Genomic DNA, 21803 nt, shown 5'->3' on the forward strand with positions numbered 1-21803 from the left:
TTCAGTCTCACTTTAATGGTATTTTATGATTTAAATTTATATTCCAGTTCATTTTTATGCACAAAATCTTATCTGAATCCACTTCAATAGTATCTAGACTGAAATTGCACACACACACACACACACAGTCTATGTCTCAGTCTATAGAGGCTGTAAGAAGCATATAATGGAAACAGATTGCTGTGTTGATTGTGTAGGCCTCAGGCTCTCGATCCCGGAGGAGCACGGCCAGTTTACAGTGTGTTCAAAGGAGAGGGCTAAAAGGCAATTACAATGTTAATGTGTCCTGGCGGGGGGGAACAGCGGCCGAACGACCGGCCGAACGAGGAGAGAGAAATCCACACGCTGATGGAGTGAGTCTGGACTGCAGAAACACTGTTGTAGAGAGGGAAACAGCAGCGATCAACAACGAGACACGCGTGTGTGTGTGTGTGTGTGAATATATGCAGGTCACTCCAGAAAGCAGAGGGGCTGCTCTTTTATCTGACATGCGGAGAGAGAGCGACTGATTGAAGAGCTGTGTGTGTGTGTGTGTGTGTGTGTGTGTGAGCAGTATTCATTCTCTGCACTAGCAGGGTTAATATAACCCACATCTCTCCCGGGATCTCATAATAGGCCATTAAACAGACGCATTAGGATAAATGAAAAGGCTTTTAAGTGGTTACCACAAGACCACCTGGATTTCACTCTCGTGTGTGTGTGTGTGTGTGTGTGTGTGTGTGTTTATGGATAAAAGGGATAGATTTATTTGAGTTATGGGATGTGATTTTTCTATTTTGGTTCTTTGACTCTCAACACGTCTTTGCTTCAGAGAATTTTAATCTATATATATATCATGAATGAAATGTTTTCTAATATTCAAAAATAGCAAATGTTTGTCATTAAAGGTTTTGTTAGTCTGTACTACACTAAATAATAAAAAATATTAATAAAAATCACACAGAAATTGCAAGTAAATTCCACAAATATTTTTGTGGTAAACATGAAATTTTGAATTAAAAACACTTAAAATGTATTTTATTCATAACTCATCACAGTTATACGTATCTTTATGAAAAGGTAAAAGAAGTTTAGGCTTAAAAATGAAGGTTCTTCACGACATCGACGGAATCTTTCCGTTGTTCTTTATAGTGGAAACGGTGGTTTAGATCATTAAAATGTTCTTTACACTGGAGAGAAACGATGGTTCCTCTATGGCATCACTGTATGTGTCAAACACGCCTCCATTTCGGCGCTTGAAATATAACATTTTGCTCTAAATAAAAGATTAATTTGCAAATCTAATATTAACCATACATGTGATGAAAGACTGGGATGTATATGATCTACTAGTGACTCCACTTCTAAAAGCAGCACACATTTGTTCTGGTAGAGGCTAATCAGCACAATAATGTAGTTGGGATTGTGATGCTAATGGTACTGGATTCAGAGCGCGGCGGACGCGAGCGGATGGCTAATTTCGATGCGCCCCCGGAGAGCCACGTGTCTCTTCAGTTTGGCTCTCTAATTGAAGTGTGTTATGTGTTATTTTCCGCCTCGCTGAGCCGCAGAAGAGGCTGCCAGTGCTGTCGCCGTCGGAGAAACACCGGGAACAAACATGGGAAAACATCTCATCCTGAAATGCAGCTCGACTGTTAGTGCACCAATACTAAACAACACTGTATTTGTACTTATTCAAGATATTCATTACTTCAATGAGCTCATTGTTTCTGCCTTAAATTATTAGTGTTTAAATTCTTTTTTTTTTTGCTAACTGTGATTTTTGCATTTCTGAAATACACAACTTAGACATTTACCTCTGATAACAGATCACTGTAAACTGTGCATTTTCTATAAAGATGTGTATTGTGAAAAGCGCTGTACAAATAAATGTCAATAATGCATTTGTAAGTGTATAATGCGTGTGCTTGTGCTTGTTTTGGATGCAAAAACAGGTTAGATGACGTACATTTAACAAACGCAGAGTTGCCGAGGTTTTTCCTGCATTCTGCAAGCGTTTGGGAGAGTCATCATTATTGTGCATTTCTTCAGAGTTTACGAGTGTCCCGTCTGTGTTAGAGTTCTCAGTGCGAAGATAATTAATGATCTGTCTCTAATATATAGCAAAGGAAGAAAGGGGAACCGCTCCGCTACACTCGCTCGACTCACTGAAGTGTGTAATGAGAAAAAGGACAGAGCCGAATGAAACCGGGAGGGAGGGATGAGGATCGTTCTGTCCGACCAAACCCTTTTGTTTCAGGATCCGCCGTGACACACAGAATCATGACACTGCTTTCTACAACAATAGTGTGTGAGATCACCTTGTGGAGCGCGATAGCATTGAAGACGGCAGTGACTGATCCTGGATCAGTGTCCCGAGGGAGAGATTGAGGGTTTTGTGTGGAGAGACTCTCGGGAGAAGCGCCATGACCTCTTACTGCCCTCTATGATTCTTCTGAAGGGTAATAAACTGAGCGAGAGGACGTGAGAGTTAAGCGCGTGCCATCGCACCGAAAACACACCTTTACGACACTCTCACGTTTGCTCTTTGCATTTTGCCGGCGAGAAACACACATTCAAGGCGAACAAAGAACGGGAATGATGTCGATAGAGTGATTGTGGAGGTGAGGAAAATCAATCCGGAGCGTTTTCACACCGGAGAAGTGTGTGATTTACAGGACTTTCCCCAAACAGATCCGGAAGAGCTTTAAACACACCAGGAAAACGTGATTAATCAGATTACTAAATCAGCCTTATTCCTTCATAATGCTCAGAAAGCCGAGAAAAGCATATATTCTATTATATTTCAATATTATACAATAGGCCTACAGCATATTTTTATAAAATTATATTCCTATAGTATATATTATAGTCTACAATGACATATTTTTACATATAATTATATTCATAAATTATAGCCAACAATAGGCCTGTAACATATTTTATATAAGTATATTCCTGTAGTACAATCTAAAAAATGCTGTGTTGTTTTAACCCAACATTGGGTCAAATATGAACAAACGCTGGGTTAAAAATATAATTTAAAATGAACCCAACGGCTATATTTGACCCAAAGTTGGGTTAAAACAACCCAGCATTTTTTAGAGCCAACAATAGGCCTATAACATATTTTATATAATTACATTCCTATATATTCTAGCCTACAATACGCCTATAACATATTTGTATATTTCTTCAGTATATTCTAGCCAACAATAGGCCTATAACAGAGGCTATTTCATATAATGATATTCCAGTGTTTGTCCTGCTGTGATTCCCTGTCAGTGGATTGGATGTGAAACGCTGTTCTGGTGGAGATTGTATTGTTCGCGCTCGAGCTCTGCGCGCGCCTGATAACGCGCCGCGATTAACCCGTTCCGCTCCCACCGGGAACCGGGAACACGAGACCGGGATAAAGACGCCCTCCGGGGAAGACCAGCGCAGATCAGATATGACCAACACAACAGGGCGACACGAACACGTCTACATCTGTAGTGTGTAGCGACACAACTATAACGCATTTAGAGATTCAGCGCAAACCTTCAATCACACTCACGGAATCACGTTATATTTGATCTATAACGTAATATTAATGAAACTTTAGATTCAGTGAAACGAAAGTGTTTCTTTATTTACAGCAAACGTCCGTATAATTATACAATTACACACACATCATTTGTTTTGATGGTTTTAATCGCGATCACCCGTTATAGGATCAGCAATATTTAATTTTGTTCCATGTTTTATTTTAACGCAAACACTAGCCTACTTATTAGGAGAATATCGAAAATATATATATATTTGGATTAATTGTTAAGATTTGAGCTTATAATATATTTGTAATCAAGACCAACGTTTATTTAAATAGAAAAGTCTATCCGTTAAGGTTTAATTGTTTAACGCGCGAGTTTCGTTATTGTCTATAGATCAAATGTGAATTCAGTTCTATCGAGAATAAGGAAATGTCAATATCGTGTATATTTTAAACAACTGAAGATATTATGTTTCACAATATTTTTAGTGAATAATTCGATCCTAACGAGCACGGCTGTATTGCGCGCACAGGCCTAAACGGGTCCCAGGCTGGAATCCACAGAAATGCGCTTTCATAAAGTACACCTGCATATTATGACGGAAAGTCCATCAGAGAGAAAGAAAAAACATTTTTTCTGTTGCTTAACACCTTTTCAAAAGCATCTTCATTCGCTTTAAAAAGTGTCCCGATAAGATGATGCAGATTAACTCAATAACTGAAACAGCGCAATAATCCATGAGAAATATCCATGCTACTTTTTTAACAAATAAAAACAAAAACAAAAACACTAACTTAGTATTTAGTCAACTACAAGTCTAACTCAGTCAAATCTGCGATGCATTTCTTGTTCATTCCCTTTTCGACTGAAAGAAGGTTTTAAATCCGTTCAAAAGAGTATTCCAGCACCGAGGTCTCCTCTTGCTGAAAACGAGTTAAAACTGAGTTCTGACCTTCATCTGAAGCAATAAAAAAAAACTGGAGAGTTCGAGCTGCGACGGGAAAAGCAACAAGAATATTTCAGGAATACTTTTAGTGTCCATTTCAGACCTAGTCCGGTGTGTGGAGACGGTTTTTATATGCGTAAAGTTATGCAACACTATGAGACCCCTGATGCCATTGGGTGTTGCTTGTGACCAAGTATATTGGGCATAATGAGAGTGGAGAGGAGGATGGGGGTTCTAGAAGCACCTCCCCTAGAAATGCAGCAAATCTTCACCCTGGATTTTTTTTTTTTTTTCGTGCTGATGCGCGCATTGGGAGCCGGAGAGCATTGGCAGTCTGACGGTGACACGTGCCTCTCTCTCAACACCCCCGAGCTCCCGTGTACCGCATTGGCATCAGTGACGGCCACTGAAACACAGGACTCGAAGATACAGAGAACGGAAAACCCCGCGCGCAAAACCACGAACATTCTCCTCTTTACGCACTGGAAATTACGCACTCGCGTTTGGGAAGCGCGCGTAAGAGTTCGGCCAGAAAAAAAAAAGAAAGAGAGAGAGAGAGAGAGAGGAGAAGGTGTGCAGGATGCATCATTTACGTCTGAAAGTGACATGAAACACGGAATTAGCAAAAACACCAGGCGTGATTTCAGTCAGAACTGGAGATAACGAATACGCGTCACTCCGAGAGTCCGTTCTCTTCTCGCTCCGTGGATGCGCAGACAAAGAACTCCGGTCGCACACTTAACTCGATATATCTAGAGTAAAGAGAAGAAGAAAATAGTATTTTAACATCAGTCTCATTTAAGAGAGCAATCATGGCCACGTTAATTAGAAGCAAGATCTCTAATAAGCTCTCCAACGCGGCCACCACGGTCACCAATAAGTCTCAGGCGAAGGTGAGTGGGATGTTCGCCAAATTGGGTTTCCAGGCCGCCACCGATGAAGAGGGCTTGGGTTTCGCGGCATGCGATGATCTGGACTATGATCACAGGCAGGGGCTTCAAATGGACATCCTTAAAAACGATGAGATTGGCGGTGGGGAGATCGCGGGCGAGGGAACGCTTGACGGGGACAGTCATTACCAGAGGGACGGAACGGGTCCAACGCCCTCGGCGTCCAAAGACGGAGGACTCTGCTCGGAACTAGCCGGCCTGGACAAGCCCAAAATCACTGCTTGGGAAGCGGGATGGAACGTGACCAACGCGATCCAGGTAAGGACGCATTACGATGCATATCAAAATTGGCATTTCAAAGTTTTCCTATCAATCAAAATGGAAATTTTAAGGTTGCAAAATATTTATGCAAAAATGATTAGTCGCTTCTGAGGCAATGACGTAGGTTTTTCTTGAGCTGATGTCGTGACATTGGTATCTAGCTTTATTAAACCGCATTCAGCTCGACTTGCATTTCTATACTGGGCTTTTGTGCGCGCAGATGGAGATCAGTGGGGTGTGCATGAGTTATTCTGTTTTTTGTGTGTTTTTATTTTATGACGTGCGTAAAATGGAGAGCATGCATCTTTAAAAATATATGCATATTCAGAATGATTTATTACACGCGATGATGGTTAAAAAGAACTTAAAATGCGTTTGAAAACCTCAAAAAAATGAAAACCGCACACATTTAATCATGCGCAGTTATATCAAAACTGGCATGCGTGACGTGACTCCCTGCCTATTTGATTCATCCTGATGACGACACAATGAGGTGAGCGTGACTTTGCTCACAGCAAATGGAAATGTCAGGACTGAATTCATCTGCATTCCCGATGCTCATTCCCGACACCTGCAGTGAATCGGGAAGCTGATGATGGCGCATTCCCTCAACCTGCAAAACCCTTGACTTTAACTCAAGGATACAATAAAGAACATCGCGTGCTGAAAACACTGAGGCCAGTTTCACGCATCTCATTGGCTGTTGTGCTGTGAATAGAATCGAATAGAGTAGCGATGCACCAATTAAAAAATTTTGGCCGATACCGATAATTCTTTATATTTGAAAGCCGATAACCGATATATCGCCGATAAATCTAAATCAAAAATGTTATATCATTTTTGAGAGCCTGATTACAAAAACAAAAGTCTCACGCAAGTTAAAACACACAATTATAATGTTCTCATTTATAATTTTATGTGCCGATATGACAGACTTGCTTTGCACTTCACTGTATTTTCCATTTTAGAAGTGATTCCAATCATATTTCAAGCAGTTTAAAGCCATCATGTTGAACAGTGCGCATCTGAAGGAAATAATCCATTATTTATCGACTTTAATAAATCAGCCAAATTTTCTAATTAGGCCGATAACGATAACATTAAAACTGAACATATATCGGCCGATATCGTGTATCAAAGCTTATCGTGATTATCGGAGTTACAGATGTTTAGTGAAGTTTTGTTCATTCTTCAACTGAAAACAGCATCTAAATGATCCACTCTTGTGATTTACAATAAAGAACGTCGCGCACCAAAAACACTGAGGCCAATATGGGTATGATTTTACGCATCACATGTTGTATAGAGTCGAATAGAATGGAGGCAGGGTGAATATTACACTGTGGATGATGTGAATATAAAACCCTTGCTATGTTTATTTCCTCAGGGCATGTTTGTTCTTGGGTTACCCTACGCCATCCTCCACGGCGGATATCTCGGACTCTTCCTCATTATATTCGCCGCGGTCGTGTGTTGCTACACGGGGAAAATCCTCATCTCTTGCCTGTACGAAGAAAACGAAGACGGCCAGTTGGTACGAGTGAGAGACTCGTATGTGGATATTGCCAACGCTTGCTGCGCGCCACGCTTCCCCTCGCTAGGAGGCCACATCGTCAACGTAGCCCAAATCATCGAGCTCGTGATGACCTGCATTTTGTACGTGGTCGTGAGCGGAAACCTGATGTACAACAGCTTTCCCACGCTTCCCGTTTCCCAGAGATCCTGGGCGATAATCGCGACCGCCGCTCTTCTGCCTTGCGCTTTCCTCAAGAACCTCAAAGCCGTGTCGAAATTCAGCTTGCTCTGCACCATCGCGCACTTTATCATCAACGTGCTAGTCATCGCGTACTGTCTGTCGAGGGCGCGAGACTGGGCCTGGGACAAGGTCAAGTTTTACATCGACGTCAAGAAGTTCCCAATCTCGATCGGCATCATCGTGTTCAGCTACACCTCGCAGATCTTCCTTCCATCGCTTGAGGGGAACATGCAAAAGCCTAGCGAGTTTCATTGCATGATGAACTGGACTCATATCGCCGCCTGCATCCTGAAAGGCTTATTCGCGCTAGTGGCTTATCTGACGTGGGCTGACGAGACTAAAGAAGTGATCACGGATAACCTCCCGTCGGGAATCAGAGCCGTCGTCAACCTCTTCTTAGTCTCGAAGGCGCTGCTATCGTATCCGTTGCCGTTCTTCGCCGCCGTCGAGGTCTTAGAAAAGTCTTTCTTCCAAGATGGAGGGCGTGCGTTTTTCCCGGACTGCTACGGAGGCGACGGGAAGCTCAAATCGTGGGGGCTTTCGCTACGCTGCGCGCTAGTCGTGTTCACTATGCTAATGGCTATTTACGTGCCACACTTCGCGCTCCTCATGGGTCTGACGGGCAGTCTGACGGGCGCGGGTTTGTGTTTTCTCCTCCCGAGTCTTTTCCACCTCAAGCTGTTGTGGAGAAAGCTCTTGTGGCATCAGGTGTTCTTCGACGTCGCCATATTTGTAATCGGGGGAATATGTAGTATTTCTGGGTTCATTCACTCCATCGAGGGTCTCGTCGAGGCGTACAAATACAACTTGGTGGATTAGTTTCGGAAAATGGTAGTTTGGTGATTAAGTGTTACAACGCATCCCACATATTGATAACCAAACCAATAATCCCCCCCTCCCCCACAAAAAAAAAAGGAAAATAAAACCCATCTGACCCAGGTCCATTCATTCAAGCGTCTGCAAATCTGACCTTGACGTACAATAGCCCCTCATGCGGTCAAATCGATTAATCGCGATTAATTGCATCTAACATAAATTAGTGCTGAGTAACGATTAATCGCATCCAAAAATAAGTGTTTACATAATATATGTGTTTACTGTGTATAATTATTTTGTATATATCAATACACACATATATGCATATATTTAAGAAATATTGGCATGTATTTATATGTATATATAATTTATATTATATATAAATATAAATATTTTATATATAAATAACATCTTTCTTAAATATATACATGCATATATGTGTATTGACATATACAAAATAGTCATACACACACATAATATATAAACACAAACTTTTATTTTGGATGGGATTAATCGCGATTAATCGTTGCCTTGCACTAATATAAATAAACACACACACACACACACACATATATATATATATTGTAGAAACACAAACTTTTATGCTAGATGCCATTAATTGATTTGTAAGCACTGGGAAAAAACTAAACAAAAACACACATTTAACCCGGTTCATCCACTCAAGTGTCTGCAAACCTGACCTTGACATACAATAAATCAATCAGTTCAATGCCTTGGACAACAACGCGCGTTACAAATAGACACCAGAGCAAAACATTTATTTTTGTTGTTGAGTGAGTTAATGGTTTACATGAGCATTTATTTCAGATTGGATTTGGCCCGATCCACACAGGAATCCAAATCGAAATCATTTGACATAAGCATAAAACACGCGTGGATCTGAGAGAGCAAGACATTCAGCGAGGAAAGCGATGATCTGCAATACACGGTGGAGAAGAACTAACACAGATTAATCACAGGGGACCAACGGCATGGCAATAAAACACAATAGAGTATGTAGAGTCACCTTAATGTGTAAAACTAATTTATGGATTTCCCGAAATTCGATCTGAGGACAAGTCTTATTTTTCCTGTTACAGTTTGCATTTACTTAACCAAAATAGAGAGGGAGAAGATAATGGACGGTGAATAGAAGTACATAAACTATGCATTTTGAACGTATATGATGTCCATGCAGTATTACAGATATTCTGTTCAGTCAGAAGAAAAAGAGGCTTTTATTGACACGTGAGATTTCGTTTGAATCGCTCTGTAGTGTAGCCGCCAGAAAACACACACAGAGACTCGTATTTTTACAAGACATTGAAATAACGAAAAAATGAGGAAGATGAAGACAAAGAAGAGGAAAAACGAAAAATAGTCGGACATATCAGAAGAAATCATGGGAAATATAAAACAAGCCACACACTCAAAATCACTAAATTTGAATTCTTGAGCATATTGCGTTGTTTATCAGATAGCAAATGTCGTAATTAAAACAATTAATAATTGTTCCCCTCAGTGAGATTTATTTATAGCGTCGTTGGATCGAAATCAAGTCGAAAATAAAGGGACTTACATAAGACTTTTTTTGTTTTGTTCATTTTGTGCAATCCAATGGGTGCTGTGGAAATGTTATAAAACCGTGTGTGTTGTGTTTTTGTGGTTTAAAAGATGGAATGTATATCACAAAATCGTTATCATATATCGTGAAAATGAATATATTGGAGAATAAAGGTACGCGTGAAATTATATTGTATAATTGTTTTTTGGTTTTGTGTGATATGAAAAAAAAAATGAAACACGTGCATATTTTCCCTTCAAAAAAGAATAAATCTACAAAACAATAAATAAGTTGAGTCCAGTTCTCAGAGATTTATTCTAAACGCGCACATTTACACGATATACAGGCCTACACATTTTATTAAATAATATGGATATAGCTTCACATGTTGTTGTTGTTGTTGTTGAATGGGTTATGCTTTTGCATATTCTATTTTTAGATTAGGCTATAACTGAATTTGCCTAAATACAATAATAAGCATTTTTGATGCATTACGATATGTAGTAATAGGCTAGACTGAGTATCAGAATTACGGTTAGAAAAATAGGCAGCTTTGATTTAGCATTAGCCTATGAAACAAAAAAATGTGACTCCAGCGAATAAATCAATTAGCCTATATTTTGTCCTAAAGGGATTTATTCGATTTATTTAAGTCTTCAAATAGGCAGTGTATGTTTTAGACAAATTAAATGCAAACGATAAATGCAACTTGTTATTCGCATTTGAGACGGCGCAACAGCCAATGGAAGAATGAAGTGAACTCACACAGAAAATGCACGACAGATTTTTGCTTGCGGCTCGGATTCATCAGGTAAACCTGTGAGCACACACACATCTGGACTGTTTCTCAGTGACTGGAGCTATATAATCATTTAAATAAATAAAAATACAGAGACGTGTGCATTCACATGTGTGCGTGCGCGCGCGTCTGAACAAAGACAGACTGAAAAGAAAACGAACATTGAAAATGGATCGACGGAGAAAAACAGTCTATAGAAAAATAGTGAAATGAAGACATTCCAACAGGGAAGATTGTAGGCTACACAAAATATTTAGGTTTGGGTTTTATATCTCCTCAAAATAATTCTGCATTACTCCGTCATATTGTAAGGAGAAGGTCAAAAGAGAATTGCTAAACCATAATGTTTCTATAAACGCAATGAACGCTTGTAGAGAATTTTGACAAACGTCGGTCGTGTTGGATTGTGGGAATTGGAGTTCAACCAGAGGAGCCATTTTCTCATTACCGAACACGATGTCTGGAAAACTGTGAGTGAGCGCCACCTGGTGTTCACACAGTCTTCCTTACACAGGCTTTGCAAAGCACATCACAAGAACAGGCCTTACTTATTCGTTTAACTCATGGCCAGACTAATACAAAGCGAGACACCGTTTTAAACACCTAAACATTGAGTTGAATTGAGGTTTACCACCGAAATGGACAAGAGCGGTAAAATGAGCGTTTAACAGCTTAACCGTGTTAACAACATTTGCCACAGTAAAATAATATTTTGATTAAGACTGTTTTGGAATTGACAAAACAAACGGAAATCTTCATTTACTCACCTTTATTTTTGTTCCAAACCCGTACGATTGACCGAATGTCCTGAATGAGGTTTTCCATACCGTTAAAGTGTTTAGGCTTTAAAACTTAAAATAACCACACTTAAAGTAATCAGTAGTAGACATTCGAGTAGTTATTCGCTGAAAGAAAACATTTAAAAAAAAAAAAAAATTCGTGCTCAAATGTCGCGCCTTCATGTTGAAAACGTACCAACTTTAACCGTCACGTCGAGGCGCGAAGTTTGAATATGCGAAGGCGCCAAAGGAGACAGGAACAAAATCAGCACGCGCTCCTTTCTCATTCCGTCTGTTCTCATAAAGCACAGTTTTGGATTAAACTGGATCATATGTCAGCATTTACCCGAATATAGACCTGGCTGTTTGAGATTTAGGTCTAACCAATAACATAGCAATATCTGAGAACAATAAACCCCATTATCAGATACAAGTATTAGATATAAACAGACCTTTACAAGGGGTAAGCCATTCAACAAATGTTTTACCTTCAAACCAATTTATTCCCAAACACAGAAAAATACATTAAAAGTTCTATAATGAAATCCTTGCACGTTATTTATAATAAAAACAAACAAATTATAACTTCAAGTAATGGGTAAAAATTGTACAATGTGTCTTAATTACATATTTACAAATACATGTAAATAGTAGCATGTGAACAATACAACACAAAAAAAGCAACAAAGTTTGACAGAGCGAGTCACATCAAGAGTAATTTAGTGGCACATCAGTCTGTTTCACATCTGAAGAGTGAGTTTTCCAACACCAGCGAGTCTTCAGTCGTCGGTGGCCGTGCGAGTGGTCGGCGCTTTGGTGGAGTTCTCCACGACCCACGGGTGAGCCATTACTCCCTGGATGGGAAGCCGGTGCATTGGGTTGTGCTTCAGAAGTCTGTTGATCAGGTCTCGGCTGCCCTCACTCACATGAGCTGGGTAGGTGAACTCCACCTGAAGAGGAACACATGTGGTTTATGAATGAATGAATGCTTATAGGAAGATACACTGGCCAGCCAAAAAAAACCTTTGGATCTAAATAGGCAAATCCTTAAAGGGATAGTTCACCCAAAAATGAGAATTATCCCATGATTTGAGAGACCCTGGATCAGTAAACCAGTCACGAGTCGCACGGGTTTATCTGTGGCAATAGCCAACAATACACTGTATGGGTCAAAATTATCGATTTTCCTTTTATGCCAAAAATCATTAGGATATTTAGGATAGATTATGTTCCATGAAGATATTTAGTAAATTATAGAAATATAAATTATAAAGTATATAAAACATTTATTTCTGTGAGTGAATGCAGCACAATCGCCAACATAAATGGAGAACTTTAAAGGAGATTCTCAAGGTTTAGATATTTGCAGATTCCAGACTAACAATAGCTGTGCTTTGGACCAACAATATGCTCCTATCCTAACAAACCACACATCAATGAAAAGCTTATTTATTCAGCTTTCAGGTGATATATACATCTCAATTAATAAAAATTGACCCATGTGACTGGTTTTGTGGTCCAGGATCACATTTACTCCCCCTCAACCCATCCTGTGTGTATATGATGATTCTTTCAGCCAAACTCAGAGTTAAATTAAAAAAATATCCCGGCTCTTCCAAGCGTTATAATGCGTACGCTACGCTACGCCCTACGTCATGCGCCGGAACTCGATTCTCTCATGAGCGCGCGGACGGAACCGGAAGCTAGTAATTAAGTAATAATTATGGATATTTTTCCTTGCACACACACGGCTTCGCTTCAGAAGGCCTTTATTAACCCCTGAAGTCGTATGGATTACTTTTATGATGGATGGATGCACTTCTTCAAAATCTCAGGTACCATTCACTCCCATTATAAAGCTTGGAAGAGCCAGGATATATATATTTTTTTTATTTAATATTTGGATGAACTAACCCTTTAAATTTTGGATCTTTTTTCAGCAACAGTTCTTCGAACCCTAATTAATGGAGTTTTTCATTTCTTAAACCACCATGTAGGAAGAGGACACATCATGGACATATTCCAGGATGACGTCGTCAAGATTTATCAGCAGGGTACCCCCAGGATCCTCCAACTTAAATTCAAGGCTTTTTAAGACCTTTTTAATACCATTTCAAATGAAATTCAATGCCAACTTCGTACCAATTCCGACAGAAGTATGAGGGGAAAATGTAAAATCTGTATACATTTTAAACCCTAAAAAATAATTATGTACAAGTAGACTATTTGAATTAAATAAAACATTTTATTTAAATTATCAGTCATATTTAATACATACGCATCAGCGTTGTAGCGTGCACGTGTGTAGGCCAATGTTAATTTTGGCAGCCATTTTTGATTTAGTCTTACTCTTCATCTTCAGACGAAAATGCTTATTGGTCTTAGTCACATTTGAGTCATTCTGCCTTTCATAGTTTTAGTTGACGAAATGTGTTTGCATTTTTTATCAACTTTTAGTCATTACTTTTAGTCAAACTGCAGTTACTTTAATTTTGGTAACTATTTTATATGTAGTCTTTTGACAGAAAATGTCATAATTATTCTCTCTAGGCCAATTCGATTAAGCTTATGAGAAATTAAAATTAAGCTAACAGGCTGTATTGACATTGCACTCTTTAGCAGTAGCACTTGTGCAATTCTACATATCCCTTTTCCTTAGTTCTCCAATTTTTTAGAGTGCCGTACTCTTCCACGACTGCAGTCACATCTTTCCATTAAGGGACAATATTTGCTCCATTTAATCGATTTTTCCATTTCATTTTTCACCTTTATAATACTTTTAAAAATAAATAATGCTTTAAATAAAACAATGTTCAATAAATATTCAATGCTAAAAAACGTTTAATATTAATAAAAATATGATATTAAAATCGCCAGTAGGTGGCGGTAACTCATTGTCTTTGTCAAAGCCACAGAGTTTGTTGCAAAATAGAGCAATAAGCCTGTTTAAAATTTAGTACATCACTTAATGTTACCCTTTTTTTTTTTCTTACTGTTGTATAAAATCAATGTCACATTTGAAATCGTGTGGATAGTTGGGAAACATTGCATTCTTACTCGCATAATGATCAACATTAAAAACACTGCTGTATATCAGCCTGCATTTTGATCGCAGATTTAGTCGCACAAACAGCGCAAGCGGCTCGTGACAGATATTCTCAAATGAAGATCGCTGAACTCCAGCTTGTCTGTGTTTTCAGATCATCCGCGCTTCTTCAACAATGTAGAGAGAGCGCGCGTGGATGGTTGTGGCCAGATACTACTGAAAAGACCGGGTAGAAAACATGCTCTTTTAACAGAAAAGCTCTGATTAGTAACCATCGTAACGGGTGCGCGCGCTTTCGCGCGTTCTTCTATGACGTGAAGCGCGAGGTGCACTCAACGTTACGCGACTAATTTTTAATTAGTCTACATTAGTAACAGCTAATTTTGTTACGGTATGAATTTAATCATAGAAAAGGCAAAAAAAATTAAGACCTTTGTAACGAAATTCAAGACTTTTAAGGCCTTAATTTGAGATTATCAAATTTAAGACTTTTTCAATGCTTTTAAGACCCCGCGGGTACCCTGATCAGGCTCAGACTGTGACAGAATGGTTGGGAGGAGCACGAAGAATCATGCTCAGATATTCCATACAACAAAATATGAATTTTGGCTGTGCAATTTTGGGAAAATATCTAATTGCGATTTAATTTAGTAAAGTCAAGCTTCAGCTCAATATTCTCAATAGTGTGCATTACGAGGAGTTGAACATGCTTTTGCACAGATGACCAGAACTACAAGGTAGTGGACGGTCTTCAGGTAAAGTTTAAGCTTTTCACTTACTCTGGAAATCTTGCGGTACGTCTCTTCATGGCTCTTGGTTTCGAAAGGTGGCCTGCCAACCAGAAACTCGTAGCAGAGCACTCCCAGACTCCACAGATCAACCTTCTCATCGTGCGTCTTGCCTTCGATCATCTCTGGAGGAAGGTAGTCTAGCGTTCCGCACAGCGTCGACCTCCTGTAACACACACACACGATAAACACGGTTGCCCTAAACCAGCACACACACACACACCCTTCTCACGAACATGCCACACATTAACCTTTGATAAAACAAAATCACAACTAAACTGTACTAACCGGTTAACTGGCAGCCCTCTTTTTACACTTCAAAAAGGTGTATAAAGAAAGTACTGAATTTTTTTGTTTTTTACTACAAAATATGTAGGTTTTTTTGCATGGTAATTTGGACTCTAAAACAGACCTGCAAACTCACAAGTGCTGGAAAAGGTGACATGTTTAGGAAGTAATTTGTTGTGGGGGGGTCTGGGGCATCGTCCCTCATCAGACAATTATGATGTTCCAAAAATGAACGATGAAATGAACGCAAGTCTTACGGCTTTGGACCAGCATGAGGGTGAGTAATGATAGAACTTCATTTTTGGGTGAACTATCGGTTTAACAGGTTATGCCGATCACACCAGCATTAACATCAGCCTGAATCACAGCTAGTGGTGCAACGGGTCACAATTCACAGTTCGGATCATTTACAGTTTTTAAGGAACAGATCAGAGAGAAAAAAGAAAAGAAAAAAAAAAGAAGCGTATATTTATATATGCGTGTTCAACTTAATTGTCTGACGAAGAGCCTACGCGCTCGAAACGTTACCACCTGTGTGAGAATTATTACATTTTCACATTTTTGGAGCCATGGTGTGCCGACTTTTTCCTTTTATTAGTTTTCTTGTCGAGCACCCAATTTGAGCAACATATTGCTTCGGATGTGTATGCTTTTGATCTGATTTAAAATGGTTTGAATGTGTAAATTGGCAAGACAAAACGTGTCCAAATTATAAACTTTTAGTCTATGGTGGTTAAATTCAGCAGTTAATCCGCGAATCGCACGTGCCGAACCGTGGGGCGGCCGACCCGCTGCTCCCCCAATCACAGCGCACGTAAGCAGAAGCGTCACCTGGAGGAGGGCGTGTGGACGGACCACCCGAAGTCCGCGATCTTCAGCTCTCCATTGGCCCCCAGCAGCAGGTTCTCAGGTTTAATGTCTCTGTGGATCACGTTCTTCGAGTGGCAGTAGCTCAGCGCATCGGCAAGCTCCATTATATACTGCAAACACACACGATACACACATTATGAGACGCTATTGACTTCAAAAGTCTCTGCTCATGTTTAAAGGTGCAGTGTGGAATATTCAGGAGGATCTGTTGACAGAAATGCAATATCATAAACATAATTATGTGTTCAGTGGTGTATAAAGAGCTTACATAATGAATCGTGTGTGTTTATTAGCTTAGAATGAGCATCTCTATACACACACCGCGGGTCGGCTTACATCCACATGTTTCTACGGTGGCCCTGAACGGACAAACGCGTTTCGTCACTATGTTGTTCTTCATGATAAGAAGCTTCAGCTAAAGTCAGCGAATAAAACACTGACACAATGATGAACAGGTGACAATAATATTCGCAATAAAATATCGTTTTACTGAATAAGTTAATATAATTTCTTAATTGATCTTTGTAAAGAAACCTCATGTTTAACTGGCTACTCTCTGCGGTCTCAGACGACATCACTTCCTGTTGGCCACCGTAACTTCTGTTGGGTGCAGTTCGTAACCTCACCACTAGATGCCACTAAAATTACACACTGCACCTTTAAAGTAAGACCGAAACACTCTTACAGTGGCGCTCCGCTGGTCATTGAAGGTCCCGCAGCGCTGCAGCTCTCCGTACAGCTCTCCTTTAGGAGCGAACTCCAGGATGAGATACACACGCGCCGTGTCGTGGAAGTAACCGTAGAGGCGCAGGATATTGGGATGTCTGAAAGAAGAGGAGAAAACAGAGTCAGTTCACTTCACAACAGACAGATCCTACTTTCCTAACGCATGAGTCTCGACGCTGAAGTTACACATTTCCCTGGATTTTTGTTTGATGGATAACGAGTCTTTAGGAGACTCAAGCTAACGACTCCAAGCTAACTACGCGTCACACACTTGCTGACTCTAAGAGGATACAGAGAAAAACCTGGTACACTGCTCTCATTAAACTTTAATATAGCGCAAGGTTGAATATTAAAGACTCATGGGAGCAATAAAGCACTGTCAGTTTTTTATATTTCTTTGATTTTTTTTGCAGGGTTTGGAAGCCGCACTTCAAATCCAGAGAAACACTGAAAATCAGTTGTGAGTGAGTGGAGGCGGGGCTCATTTGCATATTCATAGAACCGTGCATACTAAATCTTTTTTTTTTTTTTTTTAAGTAAAAAAACGTTTAAAAATGTAATGTTGGTGATCAAAGATGAGTTTTAAGGGATAAAATGATTTAATATAAATATTAGGAGTCTTTGGCCTTCATTCAAGGCTCTGATTCGGCAGTTAGCACAGACTCATGCACAAACCAGCACTGCAAGTAGTGCCGTATTCCAGCCCTAAAGTGATAAAACCACTGGACTGGGAATCTCGTTTCTTTTCCCAGATCTTCACTCACGGCTCACCCATTTTCACAGGGGATTATAAACGTGTCTTCCTTTGGTTCGCTTTTAATTAGGCCCATTATATTCACACTCTTTGCTGTTGAACAGTAGAGAAACGCAGATAGCCTTTTTACTCGCACGTCAAATTCTTTAACACATTTTCTTCAGAGGAATTATTTTCTCTGGCAGCGCAAAATCAACCTTAGCTTAAAAGTCTTGTCCTTGTGGAAGATAAACTTCACTCTTCAGACCTGAAGTAGAAAACATGATTATAAAAGAGATGGTCTCGTTCCTGCTGGCGTCCCACATCCCTGATCCCCGTCAGAGCGTCAGAGCGTAGGCTAAATCACGCATATGTGTGTGGAAATATTAAACTAATGTTTTTTTAAAATATATTATATTTAAAGCTGCAGTCCGTATTTTTTCCTCTTTGTCGCCCTCTCTGTTAGAAATCTGCAATTGCAGTTATTTGTGGGATTATCAACTTGACATAGGTTGTGTCTCGGCCTCGGCACGGCGCGGATGAATCCAGTGTTTAGAGGAGAACGTGCGGCTGTCAGCCAGTGTGGATCCTGGCATTCCCAATCACAGATTCTACTTTTGGGAAGTTTGACCAACATAAGAGTTTTCACTGGGAAATGTTCTGAACGAGTAGCATCCACTTTTGTTCTGACCAACTAAAGGGAAAAAGCATTGCAGTAAATCACGCTGATTAAATCTAACGATCGCTTATCAGATCACGTCAAACCGTGCAAATTATACTGTTCTCAAATTGTTAATGTTAACAACATCAGCATTGCGTGACATTCAATGCCCTTCCGATATTATCCTTGTTTCCGCATGAGCCGGTGTCAGTCTCTCTTTTCTCTGAAGTCCGAAGTCTTTCACGTTTTACAGCGGGTGAATCTCCAGTTGGTGATTGTCGTTTGAGCCTTTCTGGATCCGCCATCAAATTGCTAAGTTTAATCATATCCAGTGCTGTGAGAAAAGGCTATAAATCTCCAGCATCCTCACACTCGTAGCCGACTAGCCGAGACTCTTCTCTATGTGGACAGATGTGACGGAATGACGCAAAGACATGCTCGAAGTTTACCGTTCTGAGTCGAGCTACGGCAAGCAGAGAGTTCTGAACACTGGCTAGTGATGTACTTGCTCAAATTTATTTTGGATCATATTATTTACTGCTATTTAATTCATATTTATTTATTTACTGCTATTTAATTCTGCAAGCGAATGACATCTTGTGGTGCCATCTCAAAGAGGCACAAAATGTCTTTCTCTGACCTTTACCATGACTGTTCCCCGCTGGAGGACTGATCTAACTCAACCGGTCCATAGACACTTTCAAGAAACGGCTGAAGACGCTTCTTTTTCGACAGCACTTGATCCAGTAATACTAACTTTCTCTTCTATTCTATTAAAAAAAAAAATATTAAAAAAAATAACATTTACTGCATTAGATTAAACTGGGAAGGGTCACAGCACTTACATATTATTGTCCTACTGTTAGTTTCACTGCTTCTATTGTTCTCATTTGTAAGTCGCTTTGGATAAAGCATCTGCTAAAAGAATAAATGTAAATGCTTTACAGGCTTTAGTGTGATGTTTCAGTGACGGAAGTGCTCGTATATATCTCCGCGGTGGTAAAATACTGATACAGTCACAGCCCTAGATAAAACACACACACCTGAGATGTGACTGTATCTCCACCTCGCGCCGCAGCTGGTGCTCGACGCCGGCCTTCTCCAGCTGCTTCTTAAACAGGACCTTCAGCGCCAGGATAAACTTGGTCTGACGTTCCCGGGCCAGATACACACTCCCAAACTTGCCTTTGCCCAGAGCTCGGCCAATGTCGAAATTCTCCAAACTCCACGCTTTCCTGAAGAGCAGACACAACACAGACACACCGCTCCTCATTAACACAAGACTGAAGGCATTAAACACAGTCCATGATCCATACGGAAAACTGCCATCAGGAACACAGGTTAAAACGGCCTAGAGGCGAGTAATAAAGTTAACAATACTCATAATAAGTAAACATGCCTATCTTCTCCTAAAATTTAAGTTTTTAATGTTGTTTATAAGTCTATGTGATAAGCTTTAAGACAAAGCATGTGTAAGTTCATAAGTCGACACCATTGCTGAGTATTTCCTCCTTAAAACTGCAGTGAACCAAAGACAGTCTCAAACACACGCTTTGAAATCGCTGGTGTTTCTGACGTCACAAACTACCTTGTAACCAATCAGATCAACGTGTGATCGTCAACCAGTGGATCTCTGAGCTGAGCGAGTGAGTGGAGGCGGGGCTCATTTGCATATTCATAGAACCGCGCATACTAAATGAGGCAAGGGTGTCGAGTTACAGTCAAGATATTTCAAGGAAAAACACTTAAATATATAATTTTGCTGATTAAAGATGAGTTTTAAAGGATAAAATGATTGACTACAGGGGGACTTTAAACACTTGTCTCATCCTAAAATGGCCTATTCAGCAGCTGGAATAAACAAAAAGATGATAAACTCTGGGACTGAATTCATGGAGTTTAATAATTTGTAAATAACTTACTTATTGGGATTATTGGACGTGCCATTGGAAGGAGTTTCTGGAAAAGAACAAAAAGAGTCATTATGATGTTCTCAACATTAAGGATGTGATTAAGAACGGACGCATCCAAGCTTACGGTGAGGTTTGTCCTGTTTGCCGGGTTCGGGAGCTTTATTGGGCTCGGCTGCAGGAACCGGCTTCGGCTGCGGTCTGTGTTGCGCAGGCGTCTTGAGCTGATCTGGATTGGCATTCTGGTCTCCGGGACACGAGGTTTTCCCCGGAGCCGAGACGCCAGTGGGCTTCTGCTGACTGGCAGGGCGCTGAATGCGCTGGGGTCCGTGTGCCGGCCCGAGGACACGCGTGTGCGGGGTCGACACGGCCTTCTGGGTCACAGGAACTCTCTTGGGTCCAGAACCCTGCAGAACACCAGACACAGTCCGATGTCAAAGCATTGTTTCAAAGCAGCTTTACAGAGAATAATGCAACAAAGTTCGTTTCCAGAAGAAAATAGTGGCACTTTGATTAGCAGATAATTACAAAAAAAAGGTAAAATTTGCATTTAACATTATAACAGATGATAAATGCATTCAAAGACAAAAACAGAGGATACACCATTAGTTTGTCATTTTTAAAGGTGAAAAGACTACAGGTAATGGAACATTATCTTTGCACATATGTGCTTATGAAGATTTATCATCAATATCCTACGTTTATCTGAAAAACACAGATGCTTATAATAACAATATAAAATACCTTCTCATGTTCAGGTCGTTGAATCTTCAGATCTTTGCTTGCTTTGGTTCTTGAAGCGGTTTCCATATTCTGAGATTGAACAACGACACATTAATAATTGCTTAAACACATATCTTAAACACATCAGGAAGTCCTGGATTAACATGCATCGATATTAAACCGTCACACGATGGTCACCGTTCAGATGACATACAAAAAACTGAGGTTTCCATCAAAACACAGATTTATAGATTACAATAAAAACGTTTAAGATATAAATCAGTGATACATTCAAGCGTATTTCTGCGTCGTCGTGACGCTCAGTAACGTTACCTCACCTTAACTAGCCGTTTCCTCACGACAAACCCTCCGCTAATTCCACACGAACACGATGAGTTCCTTCACACCGCTTTAAATCAGTCGTGTGTGATAACTAATATTGCGAAAACTCATTAAACTGTATATTTATCACTAAAAGAGGACGACGCGATTCTGCTCGGCGACCGCGACTCTGGCCTGTTTAATTTCAAATACCCCACTTTTAAATGCCTTTAAATATAAGCTGATTTTGATTGGTCATAAGGCACAGTAAACTGGAATCCAATTGGTTGTTGGAGACTCCGTCATGTGACGCAAGGGCCCCGCAAGTAATGCCGGGAAAATGTGCCATTGTAC

At 40.1% G+C, this 21803-nt stretch overlaps 2 protein-coding genes across 2 annotated transcripts; one reads left to right on the plus strand and one right to left on the minus strand.

Moving 5' to 3' along the window:
- Nucleotides 1–4764: 4764 nt before the first annotated feature.
- Nucleotides 4765–8361, plus strand: slc32a1 (solute carrier family 32 member 1). Its single transcript, XM_084425433.1, has 2 exons — nt 4765–5666; nt 7057–8361. The coding sequence occupies exons 1-2, from the start codon at nt 5271–5273 to the stop codon at nt 8242–8244; spliced, it is 1584 nt and encodes a 527-aa protein (XP_084281559.1). The 5' UTR covers nt 4765–5270; the 3' UTR covers nt 8245–8361.
- Nucleotides 8362–11865: 3504 nt separating this feature from the next.
- aurka (aurora kinase A) lies at nt 11866–21675 on the minus strand. Its single transcript, XM_084425706.1, has 9 exons — nt 21467–21675; nt 21150–21218; nt 20533–20812; nt 20418–20454; nt 19539–19730; nt 17061–17199; nt 16337–16485; nt 15209–15383; nt 11866–12333 (listed from the first exon to the last, which is right to left on the minus strand). The coding sequence occupies exons 2-9, from the start codon at nt 21213–21215 to the stop codon at nt 12163–12165; spliced, it is 1209 nt and encodes a 402-aa protein (XP_084281832.1). The 5' UTR covers nt 21216–21218; nt 21467–21675; the 3' UTR covers nt 11866–12162.
- Between the last annotated feature and the right edge of the window lie 128 nt (nt 21676–21803).

Source organism: Rutilus rutilus (genome assembly GCF_951802725.1).
Source record: "Rutilus rutilus genome assembly, chromosome: 12".
NCBI classification, from domain to species: domain Eukaryota; kingdom Metazoa; phylum Chordata; class Actinopteri; order Cypriniformes; family Leuciscidae; genus Rutilus; species Rutilus rutilus.

Bases quoted from the DNA above. Each gene is read 5' to 3' on its own strand.
- aurka (XM_084425706.1), bottom strand. From the start codon at position 21,215: ATGGAAACCGCTTCAAGAACCAAAGCAAGCAAAGATCTGAAGATTCAA. The intron at 20,813-21,149 runs GTATTTTATATT...GGTGTTCTGCAG, and splicing joins AACGACCTGAACATGAGAAG to GGTTCTGGACCCAAGAGAGT. The intron at 19,731-20,417 runs GTAAGTTATTTA...TCTGCTCTTCAG, and splicing joins ACGTCCAATAATCCCAATAA to GAAAGCGTGGAGTTTGGAGA.
- slc32a1 (XM_084425433.1), top strand. From the start codon at position 5,271: ATGGCCACGTTAATTAGAAGCAAGATCTCTAATAAGCTCTCCAACGCG. The intron at 5,667-7,056 runs GTAAGGACGCAT...TTATTTCCTCAG, and splicing joins ACGTGACCAACGCGATCCAG to GGCATGTTTGTTCTTGGGTT.